We start from the raw sequence: 15,188 nt of genomic DNA, 5'->3' as shown, positions 1-15,188 counted from the left end.
AGCTCAGTCAATTACCTTATTTATTTCACCAAATAGATTTTTTTCTTTGAAGAGATTTAAGATAAAGTTTTCTCTTAGATGCTGAAGATAATGTTCTTTGAAATTATTTCAAAGCTTCAAGACCAAAAGAGGCTATCATTAGGGCTGTGTGCTGGATGAGTATTTCAGTGAAAACTTATTACAAGGGAAGGCTCCTTTTTCCCCCTTGGGTTGGTAGGAGGTATGATGAAGGAAGCAATATTTAAAAACATCAGTAATGCACCACTAAAACTTAAAAAAAAAAAAGAAAAAAGTTGTCATGGTGTTCTCTGCAGAAACGACTACTCTGTTTATACCTTTTTAGACTCTTTTATTTCCTCTAGTGAATATATTGATGTTATCTGATTTTAAGTTTACATTAATTCCATGTGTATGGTAAGGGACCTAATTAACGACTTCCCATGAAAGAATTCTGGTGCTAATAGTTTGGAAGTATATTGTGCTTTTTTTTCCCCCAAAATTTCACATTGGTAATGGTTAGAGCGTTTTCCACAAATTCTAACAAGAAATAAATTTTAACAATAACAAACTCCTCCCCTTCTCTTAGTCCCTGCCTCTCAATTTCTGTCTCTGTGTCTGTCTTCCTCTCTCTCTCAATCTCTTTCTCAATCTCTATGAATCTCTATGCCTCTCAATCTATTTTTCTGTCTCTCATTCTCTCTCAAGCTTTCTGTCTCCATGTCTCTCAGTCTGTATTTCAATCTCTCAATCCTTCTGTCTCAGTCTTTCCATCTTTCTGCATCTCAGTCTGTCTCTCAATTTTTCTCTTTCAGTCTCTCTCTCCCCCCCCTCTCCCCTCTCTCTCTCTCTCTCTCTCACACACACACACACACACACACACACACACACACACACACACACACATATACACATTTTTGTGAATGGCACTATAATGGAATTGATAAATAGCTTCAGAAAGTGAAAGACAGTTGTGGCCCAGAGGTATAGAATACAGTTTAGGCCTGGGTGGATATTGGGAAGAAAAAGCAGAGTTTTAGCATCAAAGCATTAGAGAAAGAGAAAAAAAGTTTTCTTAGTGACTCATCAAGTCTAGGAGCTTCTCTATAAGCTCACCAATCTCTTAAAATAGCAAATGTACGATGCTGCATGTATTTATGCACATTTTTTGATCTACAAATATCAGAAAATCAAACACAGTCAATAATTTAGGATTTAGAAAATAAATCAGGAACACTTTTATTTTGTTATAGTTACAGCCAAGGGAGAACAATCATAAAAAGCACAAATTACTAAAAGGAATGAAACATAGCTTTTTCATGATAACTTGTAGTAATGGAAGACACAAATTAAAATTTTAGTAGTTCATCCTTCCAAAAGACATTGTTGGTAATAAACATGTCTCCAAGTGGAGACAGCACAGAGGGAAAGACTACTGAAACATTAGTCAGAGTCCTGGATTCGATTCCCAGCTCTGTTGTGTGGCCTTGCAAAAAGTCACTTTCCCCATCTAGGCCTCAGACTAAATGGTAGCTAAGATGTCTCTTCTAATTTTGTAGTCTTATGATTTTCTACTGCCCAATTTTATGTTTATGGGGCAAGAAGAACTGTTAATGAGTTATATGAAAATAGGCAAAAACTTTTTAAAAAAGCACTGTTCACCCTGATGCAGGTACATACAGGTACTTAAATATTTTCTGTGTGAAGAGAATGTATTTAGAATTTGAGTATAAAGAAAAATATTTTTATAAAACTATCACGATGGCTAGGAAATACTGCACAGTGTGATTTTTCAGTCCAAAAGGCCAAAAGGTAAGTAAGCTCATAGGTCAAAGACACTGACATTCCTACTCTGCCATGGTCAGGTTGTAATAGTGTGGGAGGATAGCCTATGTCTTCCTGGGAGATTCTACCAATTCAGACCATGTATTTTCATTTTCTTGCCCCACCCTGTATAATTCCATTAAGTGAGCACAACTCTGTTAATATTCAGCTGCAATGGAAAGTATGATGTGTGTACATTTATGTATATAAAACACATTATTGAATTAGCTCAACATAGTGTTATTTGCTTACCCAGTGTGACATATTTGGTAGTAGCTCATCTATTAGTGGTTACTTGGTTTGAAGGGTCAGAGTGTTAGAAAAAAGATGAGGGTTCATTTTGAAATGGGGATAAAGTTAGACAGGCTAGAGTCTATTTAATATTAGAGAAGTGACTGGTGTAAGTGCTGGTGCCAAATTCCTTTAGTTTAAAAAAAAATCGACCTGTTCAGCATCTGAGGTAATAAGTTAAGCACCAAAATTGACCCTCTTTGGCAATGTCAAGGCTCTCTTTCTCCACCAGGCCTCCTGGGAAAGGGTTATAGGTTCTTCATGCAGACCTGGCAACGACTGATGTGAGTTCGGATGAGCCCCGCCTTGAGGGTGTCTGCAGAAGGGGAGGCCTGGAAGTTCTGTTCTGGAATGGTGGTGAGCCAAAAGCTGTACTTGTTGGCAAAGTAGTGGCAGGTTCCTCGGCCCCCGTTGCATTCGATGAAGGGTGTGGCTCGGAAGTCCTCCAGACAGCTGCCGGGAGATACCAGCGACTGTCCGCCACCCTCGTCCCCAGCTGCAGTGTGCTATAAGAAGGGGACACAAAAGCAAAAAAAAATATTAGCCTTGTAAGATGGGAAGTGAGGAAGAGAACATCTTGCTATAAAGTTGGAAAGAAACATGGGGTCAATTGACATCATTTTAGAACTTCATGATTTAGTCCTCTTAAACCGGCTCCTAGGAGCTGACTGGTAATTTTCAGAGTGAGCATTTCACACCTCAGAAATGGGCAAATATGACAAATCAAGACTTGATTTGTTATTTTGTTTGTTGTCTAAACTTGATTAAACAAAGGGAGAAAACATTAATGATACAAATGAGATTTAAAAGTTATGTCCTGGGGCAGCTAGGTGGCGCAGTAAGTAGAGGACTGGCCCTGGAGTCAGGAGGACCTGAGTTCAAATCTAGCCTCAGACACTCAACACACTTATTAGCTGTGTAACCTTGGGCAGGTCACTTAACCCCAATTGTCCTGCCTTCCCCCCTCCAAAAAAAAAGAAGCTATGTCCTGCTAATATACTGTTGGTGAACTGATCCAACCATTCTGGAGAGCAATTTGGAACTATGGTCAAAGGGCTATAAAACTGTGCATACCCTTTGACCCAGCAATACCACTATTCATCTGTATCCCAAAGAGATTTTTTAAAAAAGGAAAATGATGTATATGGACAAAAATATTTATAGCAGCTTTTTTTTTCGGCAGTGGCAAAGAAATGGAAATTGAGGGGATGCCTATGAGAGGAATGGCTGAACAAGTCGTGGTATATGATTGTGATGGAATACTATTGTACTAAGAAATGACGAGGAGGATGCTCTCAGGAAAACTGAAAAGACTTACATGAAATGTTGCAAACTGACTAGAACAGAACCAGGAGAACATCGCATATATTAATAGCAATATTGTGCTATGATCAACTGTGAATGACTTAGCTATTCTCACCCAAGACAATTCTGAAGGACTTGTGATGAAAAATGTCATCTACTTCCAGAGAAAGAACTAATGGAGTCTGAGTGGAAATCAACATACTATTTTCACTTTCTTTAATTTTCTTTATTTTTTTGGTTTGTGTTTTCTTTAGCAACATGGCTAAGATGGAAATATATTTTGCATGAGTGAACATGTATAATCTATATCAAATTGCTTGCCTGCTGAAGGAGGGAGGAGCTGACGGTGAGAAAGAATTTGGAGCTCAAAATTTTAAAAAGTGAATGTTAAAAATTGTTTTTACATCTAATTTGGAAAAATATACAAAAACTTTTTAAAAGTGTGTCTTGTATATGCTTTTCTCCCAGAGAGCTGCATTAAACATTTACCAGCATATTTCTGGCTAGAAGGGATAGTGAAGTCATCTAATCCATGTCACTTTTTTTTTTTCCTTAAGCAAATGCATTGGAGATTGGAGGGCAAAATTCTTATATCTCAAAACTGACTAAAAATAACTGTCATTAATCTTGGTCAAGAAAGCTGGGAATTATGGAAAGGATTCTCAGAATATGGAACATGAACATTTTGGCCACAGAGTTTAGATATTAACTCCTATGTTGTGATATTCTCTTATGGAGACTCCATAATAAAATTTATTTTTCACTTTTCAAAAAATTTCTAAAAATCTTTTTGTTCCCACGGTCATTTAGACTACTACAACTGATTCTGATTGCTCCGAAAAGAGCTACAAATTTCACTTTGATCTTAAAGCAAGAGGAAACTCTATGCCAACTTCTGAAACTTGGGGAAAAATTTCCATAAGTAGTTATATCGGCAGTCCTTAGGTGGCTGTGGAATAGAGGTGTAGTATCATTATGTAAATTGTTCTCTTGTGGAATAGAAGTGTAATGTCATTATTGTAAATTATCATCCTGGTTTTGCTCATTTCACTTTGCATCAGTTTATACAAGTCTTCTCAGGTTTCTTTAATGCTGACTCCTCCATCATTTAGAGGTGCTGTGTCAGAAATACTCCTTATGGAAGGAGTATTTTGGAGGCAGATAAAAGATGAGTTTTTATGGAATGGTAGCATACCATTCAAGACCTCTGAATTCTACTGGTGTGAACATTAAGTCTTTTCCCATAACATACTTCTCACAGAAGTCAAAATTCCTGGTTCACTGGTCTAAAGTTTCTCAGGAAATCTACTATTTTCTTAAAAAATGATTATAATTTGATATGATCCTTTAAAAATTTCTAAGCTCATCTAGGCATGTGGTGGCCTGAGCTTAATAATGATAGCAACAAAAACAATGCTTATATTTTTATATTCTCCACAAAGTAATTTTGAGAGAAGACCACAATTCAAGAGGCTCTTCATCTCTTGGATAGTAGAAAGAAACAGTGTATTTGGTGCCTAGAAAATCTAGTTTCAATTTTGTTTCTATTTATTTATTTAGGGCTTTTGTTAGCTTGGGAAAATCATGTCCTTCCTGGATCTCAGCCTCCTCCTTTCTAAAATGTTGGGGGTGGCCTAGCCAGATACAGCTTGTAGCTCTAAATCTATTCTTCTTCTCAGAATGCTCCCAGGCCAGACCCACCTGGTTCTGATTTCTTCATTACTGTCTTACTCCATTCTGTATTCTTTTTGCATACTCCTTCAAATACTTGGAATGTAGATAGTCTATGTTGACATCAGTTGGGTACAGTGTAGGAAGTTCTATAGAGTGTATTTGTTTCGAGGTGTTACAGTGGTTAGAATGCTGGACTTAGAGTTAGGACAACCTGAGTTCAGATCCTGCCTCAGACCTTCAAATGGTTGAGGGACTACAGACAAATTAAGGACAACTTCTCTGTGCCTCAGTTTCTTCAACAGTAAAACGGGGATAATTATAGCTCCCACCTAATGGGTGGGGAAGGGGCTGGAGGAATGGAGGGAGGGAGGGAATTTGGAACTCAGAACAAAAAAGCGAATGCTAATAAATAAATAAATAAATAAATATAATAGTACTTACAGAATTGTTGTGAGGGGAAAAAGAAATAATATACAAAGTACCTTTAAACCTTAGAGTTCTATTTAAATGCTAGTTGTTACCATTATTACTGTTACTACTTGATACGGACGATTCTGATCAAATATAAATTGACCGACCCTCCCCATCTGTAAAAATGTTTAAAAAGATTATGGACTGGATTAAAAAATAAATGTTATTCATAGAAAATATTTAATGTTAACAGATAGGTATAGATTTAAATAAAGTTTAAACTAAAATTTATTATGCTAGGATTAGCTGAAATCTGTAGTTTCAGCGATGATACTGGACAAAGTCTAATTCAAACTAAAGAGGTAAGCAAGGAAATTGTAATTTGCTGAAAGCATGACTGAAAATTAGTTTATCAATTTTGAATATACACATGTAACTAATAATGTAGCAATTAAGTCTGTAAAAGGAAAAGCTCACAGTGTTGCAAGAAAAAATAGAAATATCTAAGGATATAACAAAAAGATAAAGAAAGAATTTATAGATTTTAATAGTGTTGAACAAAATGGGTTTAATGCAGAGAAAACTTAATAATAAAGCAGAAACGTATATTTTCCCAAATACGCATGCAACATTTGGAAAAATTGATCATCATGTATGTATTTATATAAGTGTATATGTATACATCCCTACCTAAACTGTTTATCTCCCCTAGCATGTAACATAATGCTCTGCATAGTAGGCACTTTATTTAGTTTAATTGCTGAATTAATTGTCAAACATCCTCAGTCATAGAGAAGTTCCTGGTGTTTTCTCTGGTTATTTCCCATGAATGTAATGCTCTCCCTCCCCTTTTCTACCTTCTGTCATCCCTGGCTTCCTTCAAGTTCTAGCTAAAATCTCATCTTCTACAGGAAGCCTTCCCCAATCACTCTTAATGCTAATGCCTTTCCTCTCTTGATTATTTCCAATTTATACTGTATATAACTTGTACATAATAGTTTGCTTGTTGTCTCCCCCATTAGATTGTGAGCTCCTTGAGGGCAGAGACTATCTTTTGCCTTTCTTTGCATCCCTAGCACTTAGGAAAGTGCCTGGCACAAAGGAGTTGTCTAACAAATCCTTATTGACTATCTAGAAAAATCCTAGCTAAATTTAGAAAGGCAGAAACTTATAAACAAAAGCATGATGCTAGATTTAAACAATAGGGCAAAATAAATGGAAGTCTATATGAAAATTATTAAATTATTACCTGGGTTGTGAAAGAAATGATAAAAAAATAGACTACCTCCAAGTAAACAATATAAATATTACATATGAAAAATGCTATGGCATGTATCCTAAGTGGTATTCAGATTTAAATTTATAGTTATCAAATGCCAGTATTGACAAGAAAGAATAAGAGAAACCCAAGGAGCTGAGCAATTAGATAGGAACAAAGGAATACATTAATAATATGGAGTATAAAAGAACAAAGGGCATAAGGGGGGAAAGCATTGAAAATGCCAGCAAGTTGACTAAGTATTAGCAAGTTTGATTAAGGAAGAGAAAAATGACCAAAATTAGAAATTAACAAGGGGATGTCACAATGAATACAAAACTAAGAAAATAATCAGAAATTACTATGTACAATTTCACGCTAACCTGAAAACAAATAGATGAGAATCTATAAAAATATAAAGTACAAAACAGGAAATAGATGACTTAAACAGAGGGAGAAATGATACAGGCTAATAAATGAGAAGAGGTATAGTGGGAAGAATGATGGATTAGGAGTCAGAGGATGTGAATTCAACTCTTAAGCTCTGCTATTGACTATCTTTGAGACTTTAAGCAGGTCATTTATTAAACTTCATTTTCCTTCATTTTAAAATGTAGGGGTTGGACTACACGACCTTGAAGGTGCCTCCCAGCTCTAAATCTATGATCTCATGAACCACCCATCTTCCTCCACTTTTGAAAATACTTCAAAGGTCAATTAACACTGAGCATTCTTCAATGTCATCATCTACTCATTGTAAGAGATCAGGGGAATCACAGAGACCCTAGAAACCATTTAGTGTAGGAAGTCTTAGCCTACCAGGAGGTCAATGGATAGACTTCATGAGGACCTTGAGTTTTGATGGGGAAAACTTACATCTTTATTTCCATATAATTGGTTTCCTTTGTAATCCTTGCATGTTATTTTATAAACTTAAAAACAGTATTTTACTATTGTGCTATAAGAAATGATGAGGTGGATGATTTCAGAAAAACCTGGGAAGACATATGAACTGATGCAAGGTGAAGTATGCAGAACCAGAAGATTGTACTCAGTAAAAGCAATATTGTAATGATGATCAACTGTGAAAGACTTAGCAACTCCTATTGATAAGATGATCCAGGACAATTCCAAAGGAACCATAATCAAAAATGCTATCCACCTCCACAAAGAGAACCGATGAATTCCACGTACGGATTGAAGCATACTTTTTTCACTTTAGTTTTCTTGCTTTCTTTCTTTTTTTTGCCAATATGGCTAATGTAGAAATGTTTTGCATGACTTCAGAGGTGCAACTGATATATTACTTGCCTTCTCAGTGAGTAGGGCAGGGACTGAGGGAATGAGAATCTGGAACTTAAAAATTTTTTAAAAATGAATGCAAAACTAAATAAATAATAAATTGAAATAAAAAAAAAACACTATTCTGAGAAGGGGCCCATAGGTTTTGCTATAAGCTCCAAGGGGTTCATGGCACAAAAAGTTTAAACAGCCCTCTGATTTAGCATTTTACAGAGAAGAAGCTGATGCCCAGAGAAGTTAGGTGATGTTGACCTTAAGCATTCTGAATCTATCATAAGCTCCTTGAAAGTAGGGACTATCTTCTGCCTCTTTTCATATCCCCAGTGCTTAGCATAGTGCCTGACATGTAGTAGGTGCTTATGTTTATTGATTAAATGTTTTATTGATTGATACAAGTTTAGAAAAATAATACCCATTATTTAAGGATATAAACAATCTTAAAAAGAGGAAATTGTTAATTATTTTAAAAATGTATTTAAACTTTAATAATCTGATAAATGAAATATAAAACAAGTTTAGGTGCCACTGTATACAAATTGGAAAAAAAAAAGCTTAAAATGATAAAAATTCAATGTTAGCAAGACAGCTAGGAAACGGGTTTTCTATTATGTTTTTGGTGGAACTACAAATCAATGCCATCTTTTTTAGAGCATTCTGGCAATAGTAAGAATTATAAAAACAGATCATACCAAAGGAGTCTCACTTGCCTCTTTACAGAGGAGACGGATTTTAGGCTCAGATTTTTTGTATACATTGGTTAGTTTTGCCGAATGGTTTGTCACTATGTGCATATAAATAATAGACTAGTAACCTTCTAAAACATCTACTTCTAAAATTTAACAGTATAGTTTAGAAGTCTATGTATAAACCTTTATCCCTTTGGAACAAGGATACTAGATATAAATCTACAAATCTCAGAATAATAATCCATGTCAAAAGAATGTTATAAAGATCAAAGAACTATATGTAAAGTACCATGAATCCCCAAGGAAGGAAGGACCTAGGCTCTAGAGTAATTTTAGGTGTTACAGTAAAATTTTAAAAACTGGCTTCTTCTGATTGCATTCAAATAACTATGGGTAGGGCTGCGTAATTGTAGTAACAGCTGACATTTAAATAGGGTTTATAAAATATTGGTGTATTGCTGTGTGATACATTTATTGCCTCATTTGGTTTTCTGTAAAAGCTTGAAATGACATGATTAGCTTGGAAGGCTGGGGGCTATTTCTGTCCCTCAAATGCAACTTTATAAAGTGTCTTGTTTTGCTGTATTACTCTTTTCCAATCAACAAGCTTAAAAAAATAGTTTTCCCCCTTGAATTTAATGAAATTTAATGAATTAATTTTTTTTTCTGAATTTAATGAACACCAAAAAAAAAAGGGAACATTTCCATACACAAAGTAAGACAAGAAAAGAGGATTATGGTTTGTGAAACCATGAAATGTGTACAACTTGCTTTTTAAAAAGTCTTTAAAAAATTCAGTGTCACTTTCAAAGCTATCCTGCTTTCAACAAGCATTTATTAAACTCCTGCTATATGCCAGTCACTGTGATAAATGCCAGGGATAAAAAAGCGCCTGTCCTCAAAGAGCTTATTGTCTCTTGGTGTCAATCTCATTTCATATATATTGACAGGACACATTTTAATAGCTACCAACTTTGGAGGCTATAGATACCAGGTTTCAGCAACTCAGAAGCAAAGTAAAATGATCTTTTATCTGCTGGCCAACATGGAATTGGGAAGGTCCCACCATGGGATTGTTGGCTTCTCAAGAGAAGCTGAATAGGCCTGGCTCCAATCACTAAATGAGTTCTTAACCTTTCCTGTGTCACGGACCTTTGTCAGTCTGGTGAAGCCCATGGAACCCTTCTCAGTATAGTGTTTTAAAATGCACATAGTACATAGGATTGTAAAAGTAATCAATTATTTTGAAATTAAGATGTATTTTTTTCTCATCTAAGTTCATGGACCTCCTGAAATTTATTCATGATCCTCTCAGGGGTCCATAGACCCTAGGGTTACTAAGCCCTAGAATAAGGCAAAGTAGAATACTTGTGTCTTAATGAATGCATGATGGTCACTGAATACAGTAAGTGGAATTTTTTTACATCCCCTCTGGGATATGGCTTGGGAGAGTGGTGATCCTCCTTCAATTCCTGTTCCTGGGTTCCCCTGGAGCTACAGATGGCATTAGGGCACCTAGTGGTACCTGAGGAATGCATACAGATACAGATTAAGGTCACCGAGGAGGAAAATGGAGATTTAAAGGTAGTTTCCATTTGTTTCTACTTCCTGTCATAATGAAGGGGAAACAGTACCAGAGGCCCTGGATTCAAATTCTACTGCTACTCCCACATGACAGTTAAATGAGTAAGCCTTTGAACTTAATTCCATGCCATTGGTTATCTGGCAACTCTCCAGCTGAGCACTGTTTTTCAGGGCCATTTGCCTCTGCTGTATCTTTCCCTTGTGAGTTATCTCTGTTATGTTCTCAGTCTATGATGCCAACAGTCATTAGTATGCAACAATAAACTGCATTTTGGTCAAGGACAGAAAAGATCCCTGGGTGGTTACTGTACAGACAAAATCACTGACAATTTTAGTGTTTAAGATCCTACCACAAAGACAGGCAGACATAGACACAAAGAGAGCAAGCAAACTCAATTTATCCACCTGGAAGGCTATCTGGAGTTCTGGGAATTTTAGTCCAGACCTCAGAGACCCACGCAGCTGTCCCCTCCCTCAGCATGTTATCAGAGGACTTTGAGATCTCTGTCATGTCTTATCACTCATGCTGTTTGTGGGAAAGATCACTCAAATCAGCTTGTGTTATTGGGATGTGTAAGCAGAAGATTAAATGTGCAAATCCTATTAATCTGCTCTAATGACATTAATTTGAAATGTAATTGCTAATGAGAAAAGGGGCTGCTCTGACCTTTCTTAGGATAATATGTAATTAGTCTTTCAGAAGGGAGGAAGCTCATTTGATTTTAAAAGTTTAAAATGGGAATTAAAAAAAAAAACTTAACAAAACTTGTTCCTTACCTATTTCGCAGAGGGAATGCAGAGGCTGACACCAGATGAAAGAGAAATTGTTTTTGGAATTCCTTGAAATTGATATCAAATGCTAAGCTCCTTGAGAGGCAGAAAGTTTGCCTTCTGTCGTACAGAGCTTTGCATACTAAGTACCCTGAACCAGAATGTATCTGTGACATAAGACTTGGGCACTCATTTTATTTGCTCCCTGAATATATCTCCACCCTCCTCTAGTTTTGACTACGTTGGGGCCCACTTCAAATTTTATGTTCTTTGAAAATATAACAGATTTGGGGTTCTCAGCATTAAGAAATAAAAATTATATTTCTTTCCTCTACTCTGTGTTTCTCCGCTCACTATTAGATTAATTATATAATTTTAGGAGCAAAAGAAAATTCCAGTACCCTATTCCCTCCCCTTTAAGTAGAATCAAAACTGAACCAGTCAAAGCTGAGGGCTGCCTTTTTGTATTGGACCATTAAAGGTTTGTAGGGACCAAAGGTATGCTCTCCTCCCTGGGTAACCTGTTTCAATAACAGTACGAGATTTTTCTGTCATTTCCCTGATGCCATGGTCCTCTTCGAAAACGAAGGACAAACACAACCTGTGAGTCGACCGAGCTGCCTGAATGGGGACCCAGTGAGTTGGTTAACTCAGTTCTTCCTCTCCCTCTCCCTTTTTCCTCTCTCTTTCCTTCTCCTCTTCTCCAAAGGAAGGTAAATTTTGATGGCCAGAAGCTGTCCACTTAACTTGGGGTTTACTGGCTAGATCTCCCTCCCTCCTTCCCTCCCTTCTTCTCTTCCTCCCTTCCTTCCTTCCTGTTTACTCTGAAGCTCATAGATTGGACCACAACAGGTCTTTGTCCTCCAAACGAAGGACGAACATAAATGGGCAAGCCCCTAAGCTTGTCTGGGCCTCAGTTTCCATATTTGTAAAATAAGGAGTTGGATTAGGTGACTTCTAAGGTCCCTGCCAGCTCTAAGTCTATGATCCCATATTTCCTCCATCACTATTAAAAGCCTAGTAGACCATACAGCTATTTGTCCTTATATCTAACTTCTGGCAATTCATGGTCTTTACCTCAGTTCCATATTTGCTAAGACAGAGAGCACAGGCTAACAGAATCACAGAAGATTAGAGCAAGAGGAAACCTCTTGGATTATCTAGTCTAACTGTCACATTTTAGAGATGAGAAAAATCTAGTTAAGATTACTCTAAGTAGGGCAACTGAGGCTCAAACCCAGATCTGATTCCAAATCCAGTATTTCTGCACTCTGCCATGCACTTGCCTAAAAAGCCACCAAACAGCCAGGCAGCTCTTCATCTAAGTCTGCATTCAAACAGCTGCCTCGCAGGTCAGTTCCTGGCTATTTCTCTCCTATATAAGAAAAAGCCTGGAAAAGCAGGACATACCATGAGAAAGGAGTAGCCGATCCACAGGCTGCGCCACCCTGCAGGACAGTGGGGAATGGAGACGTCTTGGCTATGGACAGCAATGGCCACGGCGGGGGCTTCACATACAGAGCAGCGGCTGATGTAGGGTTTGATTTCCTCTTCTGCCACGGGCATCATGGGCAGTGGTGCAGTTGTTGAGAGCCAGTAGGACTTGTCATTCCGGCTGGCATAATGGCAGACATCTCCAGGGTTGCAGTACAGGAAAGGCATGGTACTGAAACGAGCCAAGCACGAGCCAGCCAGTCCTGCCAAAACAAAGCCAGGCCGAGAGTTCATACAACCGCTCTGGGTTGGAAGGAATTCTTCCCAGGCATGACAATACACGAAAGCTAGGGCTTACTACTCTCCCTTGCTCCAAATTTCAAACGTGGTTGAACAAATCCTTCTGTGAAGTTTGGATTCAGTCAAAGGGTTGCAATTAAGGACCTAGAGGGCCACGTGGCCTTGAGGCAGCAGGTTCCCTACCCCTGTAGAGGGACATTGCAGTTCTCTCCAAAAAGTACTCAGTCTCCTGTCTGCCAATTTTTTTAAATAATAAATTTGTGTATATTCCACCCATCCTCACTAAAATTTATCCCTCCCTACCACGTCATCTTGTTCTTTGTTCCCCTATATCAAAAAGCCTATAGGAAATAGTTCCCTGCCAAGCATATATGAAAACCCCAAACAAGAGAGCAGAGGCAGATTATTAAAAAAAAAAAAGACCCATAGTATACCTACTGCCTTATTCATTGGGTCTGCTGCCTAATTTCCAAATAGTCTCAGGGGAAGTGCTAATTTATAAGGTTATTTGGGAGAGACCCTGTCCTATTGCTTAGGCAGAATGGACACTGCCTGATAGAGAACAAGGATAGAGTAAAAAGGAAGATAATTGAGGTTCTTTAGTGAGTCAATAAGCACACCTACTATGTGCCAGGCACTGCACTGTGCTAAGGCGCCCCTTTGAAGGAACCTGTCACTGGCACAATGTGTGAGACCCAAGCTGGGCACTTCATACCACTAGGATGGTTAACAGCAATCCTCGAAATGAAAAAAATTACTCTGCCTTCATATAACACTTTATTTATTGTAATTCTTGTAATAGGATTCGATTCATTTTTTTAGTTTCTGCAGTTCTAGTTGGCCTGATTGGCCCTTTGATAATTACAGGCCTTTATTTGTGACCTTAGGTTAGCTAATTTAGCTAACACACTCTTCTGCAGACTACTAAGCTACACCAGTGGAAAAGGAGGGGCAACTGGAACAATCAGCAGGCATTGATTAAACACCTACTGTGTGCCAAGTATTGTGATAGGCACCAGGCTTCCAAAAACAAAAGTCATCACCTTCAAAAAGGCTGCTTTCTACTGGAAGAAGTCAGTACATGCAGCTGAGGTGGCCTGCCAGACTGGCATTCCCTGACAGCTTCAGTCACACTTGATAGGTCTTCCCTGGCGTATAGGGAAGCTTGTCATTCCTGTCCAAATCAAGCTCTTTTAGCTTTATGTAGCAGGACAGTCAACATGAAGAGAAGGCCACCGCCTAAGTGACGACATACAGTCTTCTTTTCTCGTATTCCTGAAGTCGGGAATACCTTACACAAAGGGCGAGGTCATTTCCCCCAGGGGATATTTGTGGCACTGAACGCTGTTTCTCCTATTTGTGGTACATGGGACAAAATCTGAGAAGATGAAAATATGTAAATGGAAAACTTCAAAGGTAAAGAAGGACATAGAGGGGTCACTAGACCACTGACGGACCCACAGAAGATGACCATGGTATTAAAAGGGAGAGAATTATTTTATGTCCCATTATTATTGTTGTGAAATTTAGAATGTTTGAAAGAGTTAATTATCTTCATAATCAGTTATTTTACTTATTGTTTTATTTTAATTTTACATTATTGTTATCTTGATCTACAATTACCCATGATTCAGTGGAAGATAACTGACAAGCCATGAGAGGATCTCACTCAGGTCTCTGACTTGTAGCCCTTCTAGTGCCAAATAACCGAACAGACCACATAAGGACTTTAGAGAAACATTACAGAAACCATGGAGACTGGATAGGTCCAGACACTACCTACCAAGGTCTTGGTTGTGGGCTTTTTCTTGGCCTTCAAAGTACAGGAGACTGTACCCACTCCAGAGTTTATTCATTCCAACTGGACACATTGGCTCCTGATCAGTCTGGCTGTGTTTCACCAGGAGATAACCGATGCTAACACTGCGGCCTGGCATGCCAGGTAGCCCGGGACTTCCTGGTCGTCCTGGTTCACCTGGAAACCAAGAAGAAATCAGTCCATTTGCTTACAGACTCTGAAAACAAAGCTAGTCAAAGTTGACTAGGGAGAGACAACTACGTCATCTTTTGGGATGCCTGAAGCATATTACTTCTTTTTCTCATGCTTTGCTTCATTGCTTACCTTCTTGGCCTACTGGTCCTTGATGACCCATGGGACCTTGGTCACCTCTGAATCCTGGAAGGGCCGAAATACCACCTCTTCCTTGGGGTCCTGGTTTTCCAGGTAGTCCTCGTAAACCTGGATATACACCAAGTTTGGTATCAGTAAGAATCAATGCAAAACAAATAACTATGCTAGGTATGTAGTAAGTGTGTGAAATCCTCATAGACATGAACTTTAAAAAAGAAAA

The 15,188-nt window shown here is 38.0% G+C and overlaps 1 protein-coding gene across 2 annotated transcripts in view; it reads right to left on the bottom strand.

The window, feature by feature from the left end:
- Positions 1 to 1,204: 1,204 nt before the first annotated feature.
- Positions 1,205 to 15,188, bottom strand: part of COL4A2 (collagen type IV alpha 2 chain) — a 291,784-nt gene continuing 277,800 nt past the window's right edge. The window contains exons 45-48 of one of the 2 annotated variants that reach the window (XM_036755105.1): positions 14,960 to 15,076; positions 14,621 to 14,812; positions 12,514 to 12,800; positions 1,205 to 2,618 (exon numbers count right to left, since the gene is read on the bottom strand). In XM_036755105.1, the coding sequence (XP_036611000.1) occupies positions 2,361 to 2,618; positions 12,514 to 12,800; positions 14,621 to 14,812; positions 14,960 to 15,076 (854 nt within the window). In that variant the 3' untranslated portion in view covers positions 1,205 to 2,360. The remainder of the gene's footprint in view (positions 2,619 to 12,513; positions 12,801 to 14,620; positions 14,813 to 14,959; positions 15,077 to 15,188) is intronic. The other variant, XM_036755106.1, reaches the window with a different exon arrangement.

This window comes from Trichosurus vulpecula, chromosome 4 (assembly GCF_011100635.1).
Source record: "Trichosurus vulpecula isolate mTriVul1 chromosome 4, mTriVul1.pri, whole genome shotgun sequence".
In the NCBI taxonomy this organism is placed as follows: domain Eukaryota; kingdom Metazoa; phylum Chordata; class Mammalia; order Diprotodontia; family Phalangeridae; genus Trichosurus; species Trichosurus vulpecula.
The sequence above is the reverse complement of the archived record's forward strand: the minus strand, read 5'-3'. Positions and strand labels throughout refer to the sequence as shown.